The following is a 23,152-nucleotide window of genomic DNA, read 5'->3' as shown; positions in this document are numbered from 1 at the left end:
ACTAAAAAAAAACCACAAAATGACCAAAAAAAGACATCAAGTGACCAAAAAGACTAAAACACATCAACACTTTAACACAGTGGAGACAGAGCTGACTTCCAAAATGATTTGGCGACCCCCAGAGGACTTGGTTTTGGGGTCCCTCATTTTGCGTATTGCAAATATTAATTTAAGCACGCATAAAGAGGAGCAAAGTAAAACAAAGAGGAGCAGTAAAACTGTATAAAATGTAGATCCAAAACAGTAAATCAGTTGTTATCTACCTCAATTTTTAAATGTTTCTTGTCTCTGAGTTTATTGTTTAATCCTCATTTGTTGGCAAAAATGTCACAAAATGTTTTGTAAGTGATCAGATCAAGAAACAATGAAAGTCCTTCTTCCACACAGACATACCGTCAGTAAAGCTACTTTAATTAAAATGACTTGTTGCCATGTTGTCGAGGACAAATCCAATGTTCCTGCTGGGTATTTCCAGTAAAGTGTGTGCTGCTCAGCTCTATATTTAGAGTCTGTGGGGTAGGAGTGATGGAACAATCCTCTCTGAAGCAGCTTTATGGTCCATTCTCTCCGGATGGAGAGCTTTTAGCGTGCAAGTTTTTAATTGTCACTGTGCTTCTACTGTAAATATCCTGCTGGTGCCAGACACCAGAATTTTATTTGGGCAAATTGAGCAAATCTTAGATTGGATACTCCATCACTATTCTCAATTATCCTGTAAGCTCTGTCCCCAGGAAAATGTTTTTACTGCTCCCAAATGCAGACAAAATGAGATCTGTCTTATTGCTGCACTTCTTTGTGGTTCAGCATGATGAGATGTGTAGGTTCTTAAATAGAGAAACAAGCCTAGTTTAACTTTAAGCAGCAGCTGTCTCGTCTTGCTTTAAAGACAGATTTAAAGACTACACCTCGGCAGAGTGATGTCAGCAATTTTGCATCCACGACAAAGAAGCAGTTCTGCAGGGAGACGAGTCCCACCTGTCTCCGTTTTCTGCACGAGCAATGCTTTTAATAAGATGTTGATGTTTCACAAGCGTCTCAAATCCTGCAGAGGGACATGAAACTCTGGCAGACAATCTGATAAAACCTGCAAACAGACAGAAAGACAACTTTAATCCTTCTCACTGTGAACACGGGCAAAGATCAATATGAGCCTTTGTGTGTTTTTTGGCATCATATTTACTGAAGAATGAGCAATTAGTTGTTGAGTCAAACATGGACTCAGCTCAGGGACACGTAACAAGATGAACCTGGTCTCACAGAAATCCGTGAAATAGCCACAGATTTCGCTTAACTCAAAATCCGTGGAATAGCCACGGAATCGTTCGAATTTCCGTGAAACTGACACGGATTTCGCTACAATGCAAGTTAATGACAGTCATATCCCGTGGCTATTCCATGGATATTTGTTCCTATTGGTTTGTTCCAAGTCACGTGACTTTCAAGGTCCCGGCGGTCAGAACAAAAAACATGGCGGACAGTTCTCTCATTTTTAGTGAAAAAAATCAATATTTTGACTTAGTTTCTGCATAAAAATGGATTTTGATCACATTTCTAGCGAGAAATATATGTTTTATTTTCTAAATATTCACTCAGTGAATGTACATAATCACTTTGTGGTGAAGATCTCGGCAGAAAAATATGACGAGTCATTAACTTGCATTGTAGCGAAATCTGTGTCAGTTTCACGGAAATTTGAATGATTCCGTGGCTATTCCACGGATTTTGAGTTAAGCGAAATCCGTGGCTATTTCACGGATTCCTGTGAGACCAGGTTGAACAAGATGCTACTCCTCTCTATCTCATTGATTTGTCCCAGCCGACCTGTCAGTGTCCCCTCAGAAAGCCACATAAATGACAGACACTTACTGCAGTCCATTCATGTCAGCAGATTTTCTATTCAGGCAGACAGGAGGAATCAGGGGCCGACAGGGGCCGACAGGGGCCGGCCTGCAGCGTGACCTTTCTATGACACCGACTGTGATTTTCAATAAAAGGTCTGATGTCTGCGTGTAGGTGGAGCTGCTCTGTCTGTCTGTCTGCTGCAGAGAGCTACAGTTTGGTGTGCAGAGTTATCAATAATTCAGAGTCGTGGCTGTCCTCACAGCCCCTTATGGAGCTGTAGTTACACACACACACACACACACACACGAGAGATAGTCTACTGAGTAGGACAGTGAAAGAAGATCATCTCTGCAACTCACACCAAAACAATCCAGCCTGAAAAAAATAAAAAGTACTGCAGCAAAGAGGAAAAAAGGCATTTTTGAGAGCCAGAAAATTCTAATTTCTGAGGCAGTTTACTCGGCCTTACAACACCACCTATACAATATACCATCTTTAATATTTAATATCTTCATTTTGAAAACCAGCACAAGGAAAATAGCTTCTATCACACCTTAGCGAGCTACAACTGCTGTTATTCTAAAGATTTCTATTGCCAACAAACTACATTAAAGGCCAAAACTTTCCTTCTTCCCGACCTGATGACATGCAGCCACAAGCTCACTGGTTCCTACTGCAACATGCAAATTATGTTTACCATGCCGTGTTGGTGTCATTTCTTTAAGCATAACCTCAACTATATGACCTGAGGGTTAGTTTTTTTACTTTGACTTATTTGATCAACATTTAAAACCCAAAAAACACACAAAACAAACTAAAAATTATTTAAAAAAACATTCATGCGGAATGAAGAATTTTAAAGAATGATCACAACATAAAGGATTTCTTTTTTTGTTTAAAACAAAAGTCTTCCTAAAACATCTGCATTGTAGTTTTTTAGCAAATGTTAATGAAAAAGGAGTAAATAGATAGATAGATAGATAGATAGATAGATAGATAGATAGATAGATAGATAGATAGATAGATAGATAGATAGATAGATAGATAGATAGATAGATAGATAGATAGATAGATAGATAGATAGATAGATAGATAGATAGATAGATAGATAGATAGATAGATAGATAGATAGATAGATAGATAGATAGACTTTATTTATCCCAAGCTGGGAAATTACAGTGTAGCAGCAGCATTACACACAGAGACAATAACAACACAATTAAATAAAAAGAACAACCTAGGCATACTTCAAGCAATAAAATATAGAAATACAATAAAAATAAAGTTTCTAAAGAAGGAGTATGTATTAAGGAGTAGAATAGAATTCCAGTGCAGAATAAATATGAATATACAGTATAAAAATGCTGGTGCTATGAAACAAATAAGGTGCAATGAACAGTGTGCATAAAAATAGAGATAAATAATACATTTTTTGGGACCACTTTCAGCTGTGAAATGTTCTTTGGTGCATGTTTACGGCACCAGGATGGTGTATGTGTGGCTCATTCATGTGTTTCTAACTGAGCTCTCCGCTAAAGAGGAATCAGCTATATATGGCTACACAGGATCAGTTACTTGTTGGTTTTCATGGGATTTGTTGACAATAGGAAAAATGTTTAATGTGACTTCAGACCAAGGTTATTATAGTTAACGAAAACTAACGAAATAACTAAAACTAGAATTGAAAAAACATTTTTGTTAACTGAAATAAAAATAAAAACGAGAGTTTTTAAAAAAAACGATAACTAACTGAAACTGTATTTTGTGGTTACAAAACTAACTAAAACTAACAAAAATTATAGTGAAAATGTCCTTAGTTTTCGTTTTTGTCAACTTTTTTCATTCATAATTCAGTATTTCTATTTCAACATGCAACACGTGGTGAATATGTTTACTGAGACTGGGATGTTTACACTAGAACCAAAATACAAAACACCCAGAACTGTAAGAGTTAATAACCTTATTGAGGCTGAGATGATAAACCAAAGGAAATAAAGACAAAATTTATTATGACCTCTTTGAATCTGGCACCCAACATATAGCCCATTACAAAAAAACTAAAACTAACACTAAAACTAATAAAAACTAAACTAAAACTAAGCATTTTCAAAAACTAAAAACTAAACTAAAACTAGAAAACTCACTCTAAAAACGAACTAAAACTAACTGAATTTGAAAATACAAAAATTCACAACGAAATTAAAACTAAAACTAATGAAAAATCCAAAACTATTATAACCTTGCTTTTAGTCGGGCTTCAGCAGTCAGCTGCTGTGGTCACATGGTCAGGAGATGGTGGTCAGGTTGCACCAGGTACCTGTTTGACAGGTAAACAGCCGTTTCTGCAGCAGGACATGATATCGACCAACACGTTTTAATCTTCCAACATGTGTACTTTCCACTCAGGCTGTCGGCAGACAAACAAGCAGGCCAGTTTAACACCGTCTGATAAGACAGAAAGCAATTTAACTTGTTCATGTTCAGCTAGAATAAGCTGCAGGTGTTTTTCCATGATGCCTCGCATAAAATGTGAACGTATTGTCTCCTTAAGAGCACCCAAAGGTGTCTGAAGAGCCCAGGTGAAGCTCAAAGTGGGGGGGTGACTCCCACATATACAAAGAGGAGCACAGTGAGCTGAGAGTTAATGTACACTGTAAAAAATGTATTTTACGCTGAAAAACTGCTAAACCATGACAGTAAAATACCTATAGCCTACTATAATATACTGTATTTTAATTCATTTTGACTGTAAAATCTACTCTGTATTTTTGAAGTTATTAGTTCTGTGATCCAGTTATTTACTGTAAATTTACAGCATCCATTTGAAAACTTGCTGCCAGCGCTTTTACTGTTGTTTTTTTTTTACCGTAAAGTTTTTTTACAGTGTATTTTACTATATTTTACATTGACATTCATTACAATGTGGCCCTGAGGCCAAATTTGAAGCTAGCAAGCAGACTTAGCTTAGCTTAGTTAGCTTAGCTTTGCATGAAGACTAGAATCAGGGATAAACAGTTAGTTTGGCCCATGCCTCTCCCTCACTGCTCAGCTCTTTTATATATTTATAAAATAAGAAAGGTTTCTATCACATTTTAATAATAAATCTCAACATTTGACAGGAGACACTGCACACTCAAAAAAGTAATCTGGGTGTCTGTTACCTTACCCTTAGTCTAACATGTACACTGTAAAAAATGTCTGTAGATTTTACGCTGAAAAACTGCTAAACCATGACAGTAAAATACCATAAAATGATAAATGGGTTAATTCAGTTTCAGTAACAATAAAACACTGTAAATGTATATATCAGCCAAAACAGTATTTTTTTTTACATTTTTATTTATTTTAAAAACATTACTCCACTGTAAAATACACTGGCACCGTGTTTGTAGCAAAAATATACTGTAATATATAAACAAGCCATTATTTTTGCATTTATGTTTGTTCCATTTTGGAACAAACATAGTTTTGAGAGCATACTAAGTTATCAGGAATTCCTCCTTTTAAAGCTCATATAGTGTGTTGACTTTAAGATGCCTGATTATTATACAGGAAGTCCTGTGGTGTGAACACTGATGTGAAAGTGACAGCCCTGTAAGTCATGTAGTGTGAACGAGGCATCAGACAGAGTGAAAGACGAGTTCAGGACCACAGACAGCTCACAGCTCGACACAGACCAGGATTCAGCACCTTGGACAGAGACAGAGGCCATTTACACTTTGTCATTTCAAGAGAGATGATTAAAGAGCTGAATCAACACCTCTCTGATACAGTTTCAGCAACAGATGAAGCTTCTTGAAGGTCCTACTGCACCGCTTCATTAGCTGGTGTACTTAAAAACAACACAAAGGGACTCAGGCTGCTTCACTTGTTGTTTTTATAGATTTTTTCCCACTTCCTCTATTTTATTTTTGTTCTCATGCTCAATACTTGTCACATGTTTACCCTATGTTTTCCTTAAAGATATATAGAAAGAAAGTGTGTTTTTACACTTTCTTTCCACAATAAACTGTATTTTTAGCAATATTGTCAGAGTTTAAACTTTCCAATATACATTTCTGTTAGAGAAAGTGACCAAAATGAAGCTTAAAATAGTGATATATAAGTGTTTGCACTAACCAGATCCTGTTAATAACATTCAATTCTGCTCCTCAGCGACACTGTGAACCATGATTTATTCTCATGGTCACATGACAAATATTCACTGAAAATCTGTTTACACAGAGCAGAGAGGAGAGGACAGTAGAGGCTGTTTACACAGAGCAGAGAGAAGAGGACAGTAGATGCTGTTTACACAGAGCAGAGAGGAGAGGACAGTAGATATTGTTTACACAGAGCAGAGAGGAGAGGACAGGAGAGGCTGGAAACATGACAGTACTTCAATTTGTACATTATGTTTAGTTTTTTTCTTGACACTTGTGGGCACTTGGAAAAGTTTCTTTTTTTATGATTTCTGTCATTATTATAACTTTATTATTCTGCACAAATACATGTTTGAGTTATTCCCACTTCTACTCACTGATATATTGCAGTGAAATACAAAGTTCGGAGGGTTAATGTTTAGCATTTTCGCTACAAAAGCAGGTTCTTTTGTTTGCACTCAAGCATCTTTTTGTCTGAAAGCTGGACAGAATCTGAAATAAGGGAGCTCCTCTCAGGGTGAAGTTAATAGGCAACTATCTGGAAAAATTAGAGATGTTGTACTATATGACAGAATAACACGAATGTTATGTGAGTGTGGCATAATGAAGCAGAAAGTCAGAAGTCTCAGTGTATTCTTGCATTGCTTTGGCATGTGTTAAAAGCACAAGACAGGAAAGTGTGAAAAGTGAAACTCATGGCACCTGAAAGGTTATCAGGAAGTTGAAGGAGGCTTTATTGATTTAGCTACACTCACAGGCAGGTTTGAGAAAGTATTTAGTTTATTTAAATATTTATACTGTCTGCAGCATAGACTTCACAGTACTTCATTTGAAGTTAAATCACAGAAATAAGTGTAACATTACACATAAAACCCTGCTCTCTGACAGCCTGAATGCCTGCAGACTTTATTATAACGCGGTCCGACACGAACATCGGTGATTCTCCTCACGTTTCCTTTTGCATTCACAAGATAAAAGCAATCCTTTGTAGTGTTTTTTTGTCAAATATATTCTGATCTCCAGGCGAAGACATGCATGCAGTATCAGGGCTTAGTCAGGTCCACGTCTCCTCCGGAAGGCGCAGGTTAAGATGTGCTAATGACAAAGTAATTAGGAAACTACTCGGGTGTTAAATCCTCTAATGTTGTTGGTTTAGCTGCTGCACTCGCTGGGACTCTGCTGCTCACACCTTCACACACACACACACACACACACACACACACACACACACACACACACACACAAGGTCAAAGCTGCTTCCCTGAAGTATGTGTGATGCCAGAGATCAATGAATGGATGCATCCATACTCTATTATTCATATTCCCTGTCTGGCTGTCTTTCTTTTTCTGATTCTGCTGTCAGCGGCTCAGCTGGGATTCAACCTGTTTTTCAATCATTTATCCTACTTCACTTCTTACTTTCTGCTCTTTCTTTCCTTGAAGCTGAAATTATCTTAAAATATGTTATCTTTCTGGGGGTCGCCAAATCATTTCTGAAGTCAGCTCTGTCTCCACTGTGTTAAAGTGTTCATGTGTTAATGTGTTTTAGTCTTTTTGGTCACTTGATGTCTTTTTTGGTCATTTTGTGTTTTTTTTGTCAATTTGTATCTTTTTTTTAGTAATTTTGTGTCTTTTCTTGTCATTTTGTTTCCTTTTTTTGGTCATTTTGTGTCTTTTTTGGTCATTTTGTTTCCTTTTTTTGGTCATTTTGTGTCTTTTTTGATCATTTTGTGTCCTTTTTGGCCAATTTGTGTCTTTTTTTGTCATTTTTTTTGTCATTTTGTGTCTTTTTTGGTCATTTTATGTCTTTTCTGGTCATTTTGTGTCTTTTTCTGTCATTTTGTTTACTTTTTTTGGTCATTTTGATTCTTTTGTGGGTGATCTGAACTGTGCGTGTGAGATTGTGTTCAGTGAGTGGGGGTCGCGGAAAACATGCATGTTAAATTGGGGGTCGCGACTCAAAAAGGTTGAGAACTACTGGTCTAAGATACTGTGTTGTGACTTTCTCTCTCTCTCTCTCAGGTTGGCTCCATGAACTGGCGAAGCGTCTCGGGACGCCGTACTTCCTGCCTCCGCTGTCGTCCCTGGTCCCGGCCACCGTCAGCAGCCTCCCGGCCAACAGCAGCCAGTGGAACATGTCGGGGTCAGAGGTCACGGGGCAGAGCTCCTGGAACTCTAGCCAGTTTAACGGAAACATGTCCGGAGGCGAGGCCGTGCAGGGGCCGGGTGGCGCCGGGGCGGGAGGAGGAGGAGGCGCGTTCGCCGGCGTGCTGGGTGGCGGCCCGTCCATGAGGAGCAGCTATGTGACATCACTGTACTTCGCCCTCAGCAGCCTCACCAGCGTCGGCTTCGGAAACGTGTCCGCCAACACCGACTCAGAGAAGATCTTCTCCATCTGCACCATGCTCATAGGAGGTGAGAGTGTGTGTGTGTGTGTGTGTGTGTGTGTGTGTGTCAAGGTTATAATAGTTTTGGATTTTTCATTAGTTTTAGTTTTAATTTCGTTGTCAATTTTTGTTTTCAAATTCAGTTAGTTTTAATTAGTTTTTAGAGTGAGTTTGCTAGTTTTTATTAGTTTTATTTTTTGGAAAATGCTTAGTTTTAGTTTAGTTTTTATTAGTTTTAGTGTTAGTTTTAGTTTTTTGTAATGGGGTATTTGTTGGGTGCCAGATTCAATAAGGTCACAATACATGTTTCCTTTATTTCCTTTGTCTGATCCATCTCAGCCCCAATAAGTTTATTAAGTCATAAAACCAGATAGATGAAATAGATTTCATATCAACCAAAAAGGTTTATGTATGAAAAAAGTTGTTAAAGACGAAAACTAAGGACATTTTCACTATAATTTTAGTTAGTTTTAGTTAGTTTTGTAACCACAAAATACAGTTTCAGTTAGTTATCGTTTTATAAAAAACCCCTGTTTTTATTTTTATTTCAGTTAACGAAAATGTTTTTTCAATTCTAGTTTTCGTTATTTTGTTAGTTTTCGTTAACTATAATAACCTTGGTGTGTGTGTGTGTGTGTGTGTGTGTGTGTGTGTGTGTGTCTACTTTGTATGCATGTTGGGTGTTTCCTCTCAGGGCGTGAAGCTCTTCTTCTCCTCTCAATCTTAAGTAGTCACTCAGCTCATTATCTGGCGCCAGTGAGACATCAACACGCAGCTGAGCTCATTTTGTACAATAGATAGAGTACACACACACACACACACACACACACACACACACACACACACACACACACTAACACACACACACTTGTATGCAACACCATGCATCCACAGTCTCATTATCAGTCCTTTCCTCCTGATTGAGGGGTTTCATTAGATCTTAGATTGTGCATTTGTTAATTTTTTAGCAGGATCAATTTTACAGGATTTATTCAAAACATTTGGTAACATGGTAACACGTTTCCAATAACCATCTAAGTGATGTTTATAGATGGTTTATAAACCAATTATTATTAACCATTTACAAAATTCTATACATATTTAAACTTTAAATGTTTTCAAGCAATTTCTTAAAGGTATAAGAATAATTTTGAAATCATTTACATACTTAATATGGTGTTTAAAAAGTTATAATGAGTGTAAATCTATTAATAAACTAATAATTATGTTTGTTTATCGTAAAGTAATCTATTTGGCATTTATAAATTATAGTTCAACATTATTACATTTTCTATTCACCATTCTAAATGGCCTATATACGGTTAATAAATGATTATTAAACATTAATAAACCATCTGTTTACCATTTATAAATGATGGTCATTGTAAAGTGTTACCAAACATTTCTTTGTTTTTGAATCGTTTTCTCCTAAACTACTGTAACGATGGTTTATCACCTTTAGTGAATTGGTGTGAATATAAACACAGATTAAAATTAACAAACATTTTTACACCATAAGCAAAACAAACTTTAACATCCTCTTAACTCTCCTGAAACGCTCAGTTTCATAAGTTCATATAGTTGGTTTTAAAACTCCTTTTAATGAGCTGAAGTAATCTGTTTCCAGCCTTCTGTAATAATAATAATATGTTTTCTAGATATTATATCTATTGTTGCTTCCACTAAAACATAAAGTATTTGTTGGATACAGCACAGCACTGTGTGAGTTATGGGTTATGACGTTTTGTGCTGATCCGTAATGAAGAGAGCTGAATGTTCTGGAAGAAAGCAATAAAAAGAGGAAATGAAAGAGAAATGGAGGGAATGGAAAAGGTTATTTGGTGAGAGAAATGCCAACATTTATGGTCAGAGGACACGTTGATGTGTGGGGACTTCTCAGGCCTCAGCGCACATTTAGTGAGCCGTAAAGGAGCACACACACACACACACACACACACACATACACACACACTGTCACTCTTATACCTACGAGGACACTCAACATTGAATCAACTTAAATTCTTCTTCCAGACACTTTAACTTTAAGTGGCCATGTGCAGTTTTGTGAACTCAAGTGTGACAATGAAAAGATTTAGGTTTCACTGTAAACATACATGCCTACACACACACACACACACACACACACACACACACACTTACACAGCTTTTAGGTAACCAATCACACACTTTAAGCGACGTCTTCTGTCTGTGTGCACAACATTTCTTCCATGATAAAATAATGAAATCTGCTATTTTGCCCCCCGGCTCGTAGCCAGATCACCGTGGTTACAGCAGCGAGCGGTAGCGGCGCTAGTATCGGGGCTAGTATCAGGGCTAGTAGCGTTGCTAGTATCGGGGCTAGTAGCGGGGCTAGTATCGGGGCTAGTAGCGGGGCTAGTATCGGGGCTAGTATCAGGGCTAGTAGCGTTGCTAGTATCGGGGCTAGTAGCGGGGCTAGTAGTGGCGATAGTAGCGGGGCTAGTAGCGGCGCTAGTAGCGGGGCTAGTAGCGGCGCTAGTAGCGGCGCTAGTATCAAGGCTAGTATCGGGGCTAGTAGCGGGGCTAGTAGCGGGGCTAGTATCGGGGCTAGTAGCGGGGCTAGTAGCGGGGCTAGTAGCGGGGCTAGTAACGGGGCTAGTATCGGGGCTAGTGGCGGGGCTAGTGGCGGGGCTAGTAGCGGGGCTAGTATCGGGGCTAGTAGCGGCGCTAGTATCGGGGCTAGTAGCGGGGCTAGTAGCGGGGCTAGTAGCGGGGCTAGTAGCGGGCTAAAACATCCTTTTTGGTGGTGAAACAGGAGTGAAAAGTCTTCTTTTAAAATCAACTTTCGCTCTAAACTATTTAAAACGCCGTCTACAGCTAAAGAGAGCTTTGCGTCTGCTGCAGCCATGTTGGATCCGTAAGAAAACTACAAAACTACAAGCTTCCATCTATCGAGTAGTACGCGTCATCGTCTTTCCGTCCCTCCCCGCTCTGTGATTGGATCCTAAAACAGGGCTAAGAAACGTCCCTGGTTGCCAGACTGGCTGCAGGTTCGAAATGAAATTCGAGCGTGCAAGGCAGTCTGGGTATACCCAGGCTGGAAAAATTCCACTTAAAACTGAAATAATATGTGTGATTGATTATTAATTATTAGTATACTATCCCAGCCATCTTGAGGCTGGACACTACATCAAAAAAAGAGCAAAAAACATATTTTTTTATTATGCACCATTTACAGATTTTCAGCTATTTTGCCTTTATAAAGTGTCTTCTTTCAGACTAGAGGAAAGAAAACATCCAGAATACACATTTAGATGTTTATTTTACTTCATTTCGTCTTTTTATGTCTGCAGATTTATCCTAAATCCACCAAAAGTAGCATTAGATAATGACTAATTTTCATATTTAAAACAGAACATTTGAGAAAACTTATAATACAAAAAATAACCGTCTCAATGTTAAGAAGTTTCATGTTGATAACTACTTGTTCCAGTTTCCCGCTGTATTATTCACCTGTAGTGTCTTCAAAGTTCAACTGAGTTTATTATAAGACAAAGAAAAACATTAACAGTCAAGTACAGTTGCTTGAGTTGGAATGTATGTATGGAATTTTTCTATAAATATTTTATTTTTTATTATTTTTCTAAAACTTTGAGCCACAAACTTTTCTATTCTATTCTATTTTCTATTCTGAAGGTTTTTGCTCATATATCATTTATTGTCTGAATAATACAACATTTTATTCCTAAAAAATATGGCCAAAGGGTCTTTTTACAACAGTATTTTCTGATTTATGTAGTGATAAAAGGAGATATCCCCTCTAAATAAACATTTGACTCTGATATGCAAACAAAATAAACCAATAATAATGTTTTCTTTATCACCTGTAGCGTCTCACCTTGATTCACTGCCCCTTGGTGCTGTAAATATTAAATAGAGCATAAAATATAAATGTATCAACAGGAGAAAAGACTGCTATCATTGCTTTTAAAGTTTTTGGACAATTCGAGAAGAGGTTATTATAATTGAAGAGCATATTTTGATGTATTTTTAAAGGTTTACATCTTCATCTTTAGAAAACAGAATAAATCTCTCCTCATGTTTTGAAATAATTTTTTCGGTTTTGGAGCTGTAGTTTATAGTGATATTGAGTAATCCTGTATCCACAGAGAGATGAAGTGAGCAAACACACGCACACACACACAGAGTGCAGAGGCTGCAGCTTCATTAATGTCACTGAGTTTTATCCTCATTTAGAGTTGTTTCTTTTCTAAAGTTTGCTGGCTGTGAGGTGGTCAGTGTGCCTGAAGGAGCACTCATCCTACAGTAATGTCATTAGTCCTGTGGCCTCAGCGCTGTTTCAGCAGCTTTTCTACTTGACCAAGAATTAAATTTAGGAGGAGAACCTGGTATAAGCTAAGGGGAACAGCTAAACTTAGGTCCACCACACACGCACAACCAAAAAGAGCTTTTGTATCAGCATCTACGGGGTTAAATTGTGGAATAAGTTAAGTGTGGAAGTACAGAAAAGCCAAAACATAAGACAGTTTAAAAACAAATATGAAGACATCATCTTTACAAAGTACAGACATTTAGAAAAGCCTCTGTAACATGGACATATGTAGACTGTAGTTTTGTAATATACATGGTAATTGTATTTATGTTTATAATATTTATATATATATAGTTATTTACAATATACATGTATAGGTATTCACAATGTAATATAAATTGTTTATAGTATATGTATATATATAATTATTTATAATATTTGTATGTGACTATATCGATTATTCATATATGTATATACTGACCCGTTAAGGGGTAGGACTAGATACGTTTTTTTACTTCTTCCTACCCCCTTTCGAGCTTGCAGAAAGTGTTTTTTTTTTTCAATTTTTTTGTTTTGTTTTTTATTTATTCATCTATTAATATTTAAACTTTTTTTTTTATTGCCTGCATGTTCGAAATAAAGACAATCAATCAATCAATCAATCAATCAACCTCTCTCCCTCCAGTCAGTCGTCATTGAGAGGCTGCTGGTTCAAACTAAAGGTGTTAATAAAACACACAAATCATTTATTCCACTGGGGTTAAAGCTGTTAGGGGGTTTATAATAATAATTCAGTTGTTTTTGCTATTTTGTTCCCTAGAAATAAAGGAACTGGATTTATTTTTGTACAGCTGTGTCTTACTTGGATTTAGTGGCAGCAGTAATCCACTTGAGGCGGTGCTTCACTGTGCTTTTAAAGCAGCTAAAACCTTTTAAGCCCCTTTGCTCTTTAACTTCTTTGGGCTTATAAAGGCGTCCTGCGAAGCTCCCCGTCGTGCTGAAGCATTATGGGATTTTCCTGAAGCCATTCTAGATAAAAGCCAATCAAACAAGGCTGTAATTAAATAAAATCAGACTGAAAACACCTCCCTCCTCTCCTCCGTCTGCAGCTCTGATGCACGCCGTGGTGTTCGGTGTCCCAGCCATCTTGAGGCTGGACACTACATCAAAAATGAGCAAAAAACATTTTTTATCATGCACCATTTACAGATTTTCAGCTATTTGCCTTTATAAAGTGTCTTCTTTCAGACTAGAGGAAAGAAAACATCCAGTATACACATTTAGATGTTTATTTTACTTCATTTCGTCTTTTTATGTCTGCAGATTTATCCTAAATCCACCAAAAAGTAGCATTAGATAATGACTAATTTTCATATTTAAAACATAAAATTTGAGAAAACTTATAATACAAAAAATAACTGTCTCAATGTTAAGAAGTTTCATGTTGATATCTTGTTCCAGTTTCCTGCTGTATTATTCACCTGTAGTGTCTTCAAAGTTCAACTGAGTTTATTATAAGACAAAGAAAAACATTAACAGTCAAGTACAGTTGCTTGAGGTAGAATGTATGCAGAATGTATGGAATTTTTCTATAAATATTTTAAAGTATTTTCTAAAACTTTGAGTCACAAATTTTTCTATTCTATTCTATTTTCTATTCTGAAGGTTTTTGCTCATATATCATTTATTGTCTGAATAATACAACATTTTATTCTTTTTACAAGAGTATTTTCTGATTTATGTAGTGATAAAAGGAGATATCCCCTCTAAATAAACATTTGACTCTGATATGCAAACAAAATAAACCAATAATAATGTAAATAATTACTGAAAACACCCATCCCTCCTCTCCTCCGTCTGCAGCTCTGATGCACGCCGTGGTGTTCGGTAACGTGACCGCCATCATCCAGAGGATGTACTCTCGCCGCTCGCTCTACCACACCCGCACCAAGGACCTGAAGGACTTCATCCGGGTCCACCGGCTGCCCAAAGCCCTGGAGCAGCGCATGCTGGAGTGTTTCCAGACCACCTGGTCCGTCAACAACGGGATCGACGTCAGCGAGGTGAGGAACAAGAAACACAGTCTGAATGTTTCAATATTGAGCTGTTAGTACTGATTTTATAAACACTTTCTTCAGGCAAAGAACTATATTTGGTAACTTCAGATAATATTTCGAGAAAGCAGTTTTTACGAGAAAAAAGTGGGAAAAAAGACAATTACATGCATGCTTTCTGGTACTGGACACCAATTAGACCAGCTGTTCTCAACCTTGGGGTCGGGACCCCAATTGGGGTCGCGAGATGATTTCTGGGGGTCACCAAATCATTTTGGAAGTCAGCTCTGTCTCCACTGTGTTAAAGTGTTTTAGTCTTTTTGGTAATTTCATGTCTTTTTTTGGTCATTTTGTGGGGTTTTTTGTCATTTTGTGTGTGTTTTTTTGTCATTTTGTGTCTTTTTGGTCATTTTGTGTGTTTTTTTTGTCATTTTGTGTGTTTTTTTTTGTCATTTTGTGTGTTTTTTGGTCATTTTGTGTGTTTTTTGGTCATTTTGTGGTCAATTTGTGTATTTTTTGGTCATTTTGTTTCCTTTTTTGGTCATTTTGTGTCTTTTTTAGTCATTTTGTGTCTTTTTTTAGTCATTTTGTGTCTTTTTTGGTCATTTTGTGCCTTTTTTGGTCAATTTGTGTCTTTTTTTGGTCATTTTCTGTCTTTTCTGATCATTTTCTGGCTTTTTTCTGTCATTTTATGTCTTTTTTGATCATTTTGTGGTCAATTTGTGTCTTTTTTGGTCATTTTGTTTCCGTTTTTTGGTCATTTTGTTTCTTTTTTGGGTGATCTGAACTGTGCGTGATTCTGTTCAGTGAGTGGGGGTCGCGAACAACATGCATGTTAAATTGGGGGTCACGACTCAAAAAGGTTGAGAACTACTGAATTAGACAATTTTGGATACAAGTCACAGATCATCTATCACATATATTAGAATGTTACATCCCTCTATCCCCTCAACTCTGCCTCTTAGGAGACTTATCATCAATACAGTTACATAATCACACATTCACTACACTGTTTACAGCCCTAGCTGTCGCCAAGGAAACAATCCTCCTAAACTGGAAAACAAGAAAAAAACTGATCATCACACACTGGAAGAATCTGTTAATAGACCAAATCACAATGGAAAAAATGTCGGCATCAATTAATCACAATATACCCCGATTCAACAAAACTTTCAACTAATTGCTCAATTGCACAGTCTTAACCCTTAATCAGGCAAAGAACTATATTTGGTAACTTCAGGTAATATTTCGAGAAAAAAGTTGCAAATTTACTAGATTAAAGTGGCAAATCTACAAGAAAAAAAGTCCCAGATTTAAGAGATTTAAAGTGGCAAATCTGCGCGAAAAAAGTCGCAGATTTACGAGAAAAAAGTGGGAAAAAAGCAACTTTTTTCTCCCAGATTCACCACTTTAACCCTTAATAGGACACTCATTGAAATACTTGCAAATTCCAAATTTCAACCCTAGACAATATTGGAGGATATTACATACAGCCAGAATGTGTAAAAAAAAACATACGAAAATAATATTTTGGGAAAAAAGTTTACGAGATTAAAGTGGCAAATCTACGAGAAAAAATGCTCAGATTTATGAGATTTAAAGTGGTGAATCTGGGAGAAAAAAGTTGCTTTTTTCCCACTTTTTCCTCATAAATCTGCGACTTTTTTCGCACAGATTTGCCACTTTAAATCTCTTAAATCTGCGACTTTTTTTCTTGTAGATTTGCCACTTTAATCTAGTAAATTTGCAACTTTTTTCTCAAAATGTTACCTGAAGTTACCAAATATAGTTCTTTGCCTGATAAAGGGTTAAGAATCGAGTTATTATTCTTTATTTCCTGTGTGTTTTAGGAGTCTGTTGACACTGATATAGGAAATATAAATAGCATGAATTTAGTAAGAAAGTATCAAGGCTAACGAGGCTAAAGTACATTATATTTTCTTTATTGCTGAGAAAGATTCTGGCCCTTGGAGGAATGCAGATGATGACCCCTGCCTTAAAGGGTCATTTCACTCAAAATACAAAGAAAATAATCTTCTTTTCTTTTAAGCTCTGTGGTTTATAGCTCTGAAAATAGTTTTAATTCCAGTTGTATTGAAAAATCATGTTTCTAAAAAACTCAGCAACAAGAAACAGTTGTATAATTACTCCACATATCTTTAGTTTTCAGCATTTAATATATTCAGTAGCAGCTAGTTCCAAATAAAAAAACGTACAAAACTGTGTCTGGGACATTTGTTCTGAAGACAGTTTGAAAGAAATATTTCCGTCCACTTCAGAGCTGTTTATAATCTGCAGGACTGTTCATACCAAAAAAGCCCCTAAGGTAATCTTAAAATAAATAAATAAATGAATAAAGCAGGCTGTGAATAGCGTGAGCAATCACTAATTATCACATGGCATGCTAGTCAAGTGACAGAACTGAGTTGAAGTGTTAGTGTTGTGTTGAAGGAAACTAAATAAATTAGAAAACATAAGTTCTGTTCTTAGCAGCAGAAAACTCCACAAAAACTGTAAGTGGGTTTTAACAAGAAATGTATTTTTATGATCAATTTTGTTTGTTTCATGTTGGGTGAACTGGCTTTTATTGATGAGACTTTTTGAAGAGAGTGAACTGCAAGTTCCTCTCTTTCTGCTGGGCAAATAAATGTCAGTTTAACATTCGTCAGAAGTTTTACACATTAAAAGACGTGTGTCTCTCCTGCGAACATGGTCTCACAGAAATCCGTGAAATAGCCACGGATTTCGCTTAACTCAAAATCCGTGGAATAGCCACGGAATCACTCAAATTTCAGTGAAACTGACACGGATTTGGCTACAATGCAAGTTAATGACAGTTAATATTTGTTCCTATTGGTTTGTTCCAAGTCACGTGACTTTCAAGGTTCCGGCGGTCAGAACAAAAAACATGGCGGACAGTTCTCTCATTTTTAGTGAAAAAATTAATATTTTGACTTAGTTTCTGCATAAAAATGGATTTTGATCACATTTCTAGCGAGAAATATATGTTTTATTTTCTAAATATTCACTCAGTGAATGTACATAATCACTTTGTGGTGAAGATCTCGCCAGAAAAATATGACTGTCATTAACTTGCATTGTAGCGAAATCCGTGTCAGTTTCACGGAAATTTGAGTGATTCCGTGGCTATTCCACGGATTTTGAGTTAAGCGAAATCCGTGGCTATTTCACGGATTCCTGTGAGACCAGGTTAGAATAAGATAATAGGAGGATGAGCTTATCCTCCATATTTTGAATTTACTGATGTGTTTGCATCTGTTTACCTTTACCTGAACATCACTTCACATCATTCTGCTCCACACTTTCACACATCACATCATGCTTGGGAGTGGCAGCTCTCAGGTAATTAAAGCAGGTGTAGTTTTGGTGAGAGTGTGTGTGATCCTGCTGTGTGTTTTGTGATGAGTGTGATCTCCCTCTCGTCGCTCTGCAGCTCCTGAAGGACTTCCCGGACGAGCTGCGTGCCGACATCGCCATGCACCTGAACAAGGAGCTGCTGCAGCTGCCGCTGTTCGAGTCGGCCAGCCGAGGCTGCCTGCGCTCGCTCTCCCTCATTATCAAGACCTCCTTCTGCGCCCCGGGGGAGTTCCTCATCCGGCAGGGTGACGCCCTGCAGGCCATCTACTTCGTCTGCTCCGGCTCCATGGAGGTCCTGAAGGACAACACTGTGCTGGCCATACTGGGTGAGTCACATAGCAGAGAGGAAGCTCAGGCTCATGGCCGTGTTATTCAGCTAAGACTGGCGACCGCCCCCCCTCATGCCTCTATGGTTGAAAAAAGCGCGCTAAAGTGCCTCTAGAGTGGTGAAAACGAGAGGAAGTGCCTTATTGGCTTCCCTTTACACGTGCAAAAAATTATTTGGTGTCCCTTCATACAATGAATTATGATGATGTGCCCTCTAGTGCAAGAAAATTCGATAACGTGCCTTAATGAGTGCCCATCTGGTGCCCTTCTAGTGCCCTTTTTCCTGTCTTGGTGCCTCTGTGGTTGAAAAAGCGCGCAAAAATGCTCTCTAGAGTGGTGAAAATGAGAGAAAGTGCCTTATTGGCTGCCCTTTACACATGAAAAAACTTACTGATTGCCCTCTAGGGTTCCCCTTCACACAATAAATTATGATGATGTGCCCTCTAGAGATTCTATAATACGATATCACCCACTTGTGAATAATGTTATGTGAGATGTTTGCTCTCATTTAGCTCTCAAAGTGCACAAAATAGATGCATTTTACTTAAAAATGTACAAATTTTCTCCCGGGGAGGGACATGCCCCCAGACCCCCCTAGATGGTTTGGTTCGATACTTTTAATTGTCAGTACCATATCATTAATTACTTTGATCTGGATCTCCTTTTAACTTAATGCTAATATTTCATTATACATGATGCATGATAGCTTTTTGCGTGCTATTAGGGCTCCATGTTGTGCAGAATGTGCCCTTTTTATTTTTTCACCCCTGCCCTTCTAACCGTCTGAGTCCGCCACTGTTTACAGTGACAGTGTTCTTGTGTGCACCCATTAAATAAAAGTCTTAAAATGGGAAATAAGCAGTAGTGGCTTAGTTGGTAGAGTGGTTGCCTACCGACCGGAAGGTTGGTGGTTCGATCCCCGACCATGGCAGCCTACATGTCGAAGTATCCTTGATCAAGATACTGAACCCCAAATTGCTCCTGATGCTGCGTTCATCGGTGTGTGAATGAATTCCCAATGGTGGCAGGTGGCACCAGTGTGCCCTGGTAGCCTCTAACACCAGTATGAATGTGTGTGTGAATGGGTGAATGAGTGTAGTGTGTAGTGTAAAGCGTTTTGGATAAAAGCGCTATACAGGTGCTCTCCATTTACCATTTACACTCCATTTTAGAATATTTTTAGATGTTTGGTGTCCTTTTAATTGCCTCACTGTCTCATGGGTCTTTTGAACTTAACAATGATGTTAAAGGGAAGATTTGCTACCTTTTTATGTGGATGTCCAGTCAGTGCTGATGGCTAAATATTGACAATTGAATCAATAAATTCCTCAGTGCATGCTATATTGAGAGAGAAAGCTTAGTTCTGCTTGTTGAGCTGTTCCAACAGTGCCGACATGTGCCAGGAAAAATTGCAAAAGCCTGAACTAAGCCTGGCTTGTTAACTCATCAAAAACACACATTCATACTCGACAGAAACAAATGAAACTCACCAAAGCTGTCTTGGTTAGTCTTTCCACTGACCAACTTTTTTGGGGTACAAATAAACTTTATTCACAAAGTTACATGTGGAAATATATTGGCTCTGCAGGTTATACGCCATACCATCCCTCGACTTCTCTCAGGATTTCTTTGGCTGTATATTCTTGCTTGAATGAAGATGGTTGAATGCCTAAGTCCTTTGAAACACAGTAAAATGTATTATCGTTCATGACATCATCTGCAATTTTCACTGTTGTGTGAAGCCCGTAGTTCTTCCTCGTATCCAACTACATCACTATCATGTGATGCTCTGTCTCTGGATGCAGATTTTGCAGCTGCAAACTCAACTTTCTCGCATCATTCAGCTACATTTAGCATCAACACAGATTTGTAATCCACATAAATGTTTTTTTAACTAACTCTTACAACATACTTGCTTTTTGCATATTCAATATTCAAGTTATTTCATCAAATTAACAAAATAATTTTCCATTTCGTGAAAAGACAGGAACAAAAACTGAAAACGAAATGGCTTTAACAGATTGTTGGATTGCCAAATTTCATGCTGATTACTTAATTAGAGTAAAATACAACAAAGATGGTCTGATTATTTGAAAAAAAATCTGTGTAAATCTGTGATACAGAATTGCATGAAAAACTATCCACTAGCTCTGTGGCTTTGACAGCCATGGTAAACGTTGTTTTTCTTCCTTTCTACCTTCAAGTCTGGCACATAAATGGTGTTTAAGCTTCCCCTGCATAAAATAAACGTGTAGTGTGATGGTAAAGACTTGTTTTCTGTTCTTATTACAACCAAATCAATCACTTTGCAGTTAAATTAATTAATTATACACATTTTAGTTGGTCTCTCTCAACGGCACCCAGTTGGTCTTGATCTTGCTAGCCCGCTAACGCTAGCACGCTATTGAACGCTGGCTAACGTTAGCACGATATGATTGTTATAACATGAAATGATCATTATCTTGAAATAACTTGATAATATCACAAGCGTGTCAGACATGTTGTAATGATCGCCTACTGAGTACTGTCACTTTAAATGACTTTAGTTTCTTTTGGCTAACAATCACCTGTCGCAGTGAGACTTAATGTGATGAAGACGTGGGCTGACCTGCAGCCTCACGCAGCTGAATGTGTGTGTTTGATATGAAATGCTGTTAATGAAGTACAGGTGAAGAGATGTTATCTCAGCTCCATGATTACAGCTGCAATAATTTCACAATGATGGGTTTAATTTCATCCAATCAGACCCGAAGAGCTACTTAATCTGGATTTGAGTGGAAATTAGGTTAATGAGGGAGACGAAGGAGAAACAGGAAAGGTGTATTGAATAAATGGTCCGTGTGTGTGTGTGTGTGTGTGTGTGTGTGTGAGACAACAGGCTGGGCTGAGGCAGAGCTGATAAACGCTCTTGTTTGTGCTTTGCTGCTTTAAAGAGTTATCACCGTGCTTCACACACTGTGTCAGGGCTTCCTGCAGTGTCAAACCTCTGAGCTGTACACAATAATCCTCCAGTCCACAGAGCACAGACTTGTAGGATGCCGCATGGAGACGACTGAATGAATGAAATCATGAATGAATAAGGATGTTTGTAGGCCGTTCTGTCTCTTGCTTTCTGACTGTCCTTAAACAGATCATAGGTTGAGAACAATTCCATCAGGAAAATGTTCCCTAAACACAGCTTAAATAGTGATATTTCTGTCAGAATCACTTGGTTCTACATGTGTCATTTAAAACATGTCCAAAAATAAAGTGTTTGCACGCACCAGATCCTGTTAAAAACATTAAATTCTTAGTTGTTGAAAATTGATGATTTTGGAATCCTGTACAATATGGTGGAGATGTGTGATACCTTTTTGTTTCCATGACATGAAGTTTAATGGTTTCCTATTTATTGTAAAATCTGGGTTGTTCCAAATTGGTGAAGGAGTGGATGGTGCAACCATGGAGCCTTTGATACGGAATATTTTCCACCAAGCTGTCAGAGCTCAGGCTATGGAAATGGTCTGAAAACAGGTGTCATTTTTAATTGTTTGGCTGATGAATGGGAGGTCTGAAAGGTTTATGTTCTTGCAATGTGCCTGTTCAGTTTCCAACCAGTGTGAATCCTGATGTGAAGGGCTGAGCCATTGTTTTAAGTATTTTAATTGACTTGACAGGTGATATAATTCAAAGTTGGGTACATCTAGTCCTCCTTGACACTTGGGTTTTTGTAGTGTTGATAGTTTTATGCGGGGTGTTTTATTTTTCCAATAGAATTTATATATTGCTGTATTGAGGGAATTAAGCCAGGGTACATTTGGAAGTGAAGGGATCATGGTGAAAAGGTCATTGATTTTTGGGAGGACTGACATTTTTATTTTATTTTTATTGTATGTGCTGCTGCTGCAGGAGGTGTTCACTTCTGTTTGTTTACAAAAAGCATTGGCACAGTTAGCAATGTCGGTTAGTTTACGATCACTATGTTTACGATCAGTGGAGACGCTGTGCATAATTAGCCATGCTGCTTTGTTTATGATAAGCGGCGGACATTGTGTGCAGTTAGCGACGGCGGCCACAGTTGCGTGTGCCGTGTTTAATCTGTGGCGTATGTAACCACAGATCATTATTTTTAAACCATTACGCAACGATCGAAAAACATATACGCCACCTCCGGAGTCTCTAAATCCCTCTGGGGGCTAATTTGTAATGGAGACACGCAGATTGAGCGGACTTTTGAGAGGGTGTGGCCTGAGACTTTCCCCTAAAGGAAACCCAGCTATTGAGTTATGATTTATGTGTCATAACTTTATGTGTGATTTATGTGTGATTTATGTGTGATTTATGTGTGTGTGTGTGTGTGTGTGTGTGCGTGTGCACAGTGGCATGTGTGCTGGTGTGATCACATTTCCTCGCTGGCGTCTCTTTGTAAATGTGCAGCCAGTGGTTGTGTTCCAGTGAAGCCTAATATTAAACAGGACTGATCTACAGACAGTGTGTGGGAGGAACAACCAGAGAGTCACCACAGCAACCACATCACAACCTGCATGTCACTTCTATACTTTAATATCAGACCAATGCTAATTACTCCATCAGGTTTATTCATTAAAGACGTACACTTTTTTTCTCTTCTGCTGCTCATGTTTGATGTACAGCTGAGGCTGATGGGAACATGACTCATTTTGCAGGTATTTATTCACAATGCATAGTATTGGACAATATTTAAATCTGACC

The 23,152-nt window shown here is 37.9% G+C and overlaps 1 protein-coding gene across 1 annotated transcript in view; it reads left to right on the top strand.

Annotated features, from left to right (window-relative positions):
• kcnh3 (potassium voltage-gated channel, subfamily H (eag-related), member 3) overlaps positions 1–23,152 on the top strand; it is a 215,027-nt gene that overhangs the window by 168,575 nt on the left and 23,300 nt on the right. The window contains exons 8-10 of the mRNA XM_059342198.1: positions 8,007–8,399; positions 14,547–14,746; positions 18,192–18,441. Of these exons, the coding sequence (XP_059198181.1) occupies positions 8,007–8,399; positions 14,547–14,746; positions 18,192–18,441 (843 nt within the window). The remainder of the gene's footprint in view (positions 1–8,006; positions 8,400–14,546; positions 14,747–18,191; positions 18,442–23,152) is intronic.

The sequence above is a fragment of the Centropristis striata genome, chromosome 10 (assembly GCF_030273125.1).
Source record: "Centropristis striata isolate RG_2023a ecotype Rhode Island chromosome 10, C.striata_1.0, whole genome shotgun sequence".
In the NCBI taxonomy this organism is placed as follows: domain Eukaryota; kingdom Metazoa; phylum Chordata; class Actinopteri; order Perciformes; family Serranidae; genus Centropristis; species Centropristis striata.
The sequence above is the reverse complement of the archived record's forward strand: the minus strand, read 5'-3'. Positions and strand labels throughout refer to the sequence as shown.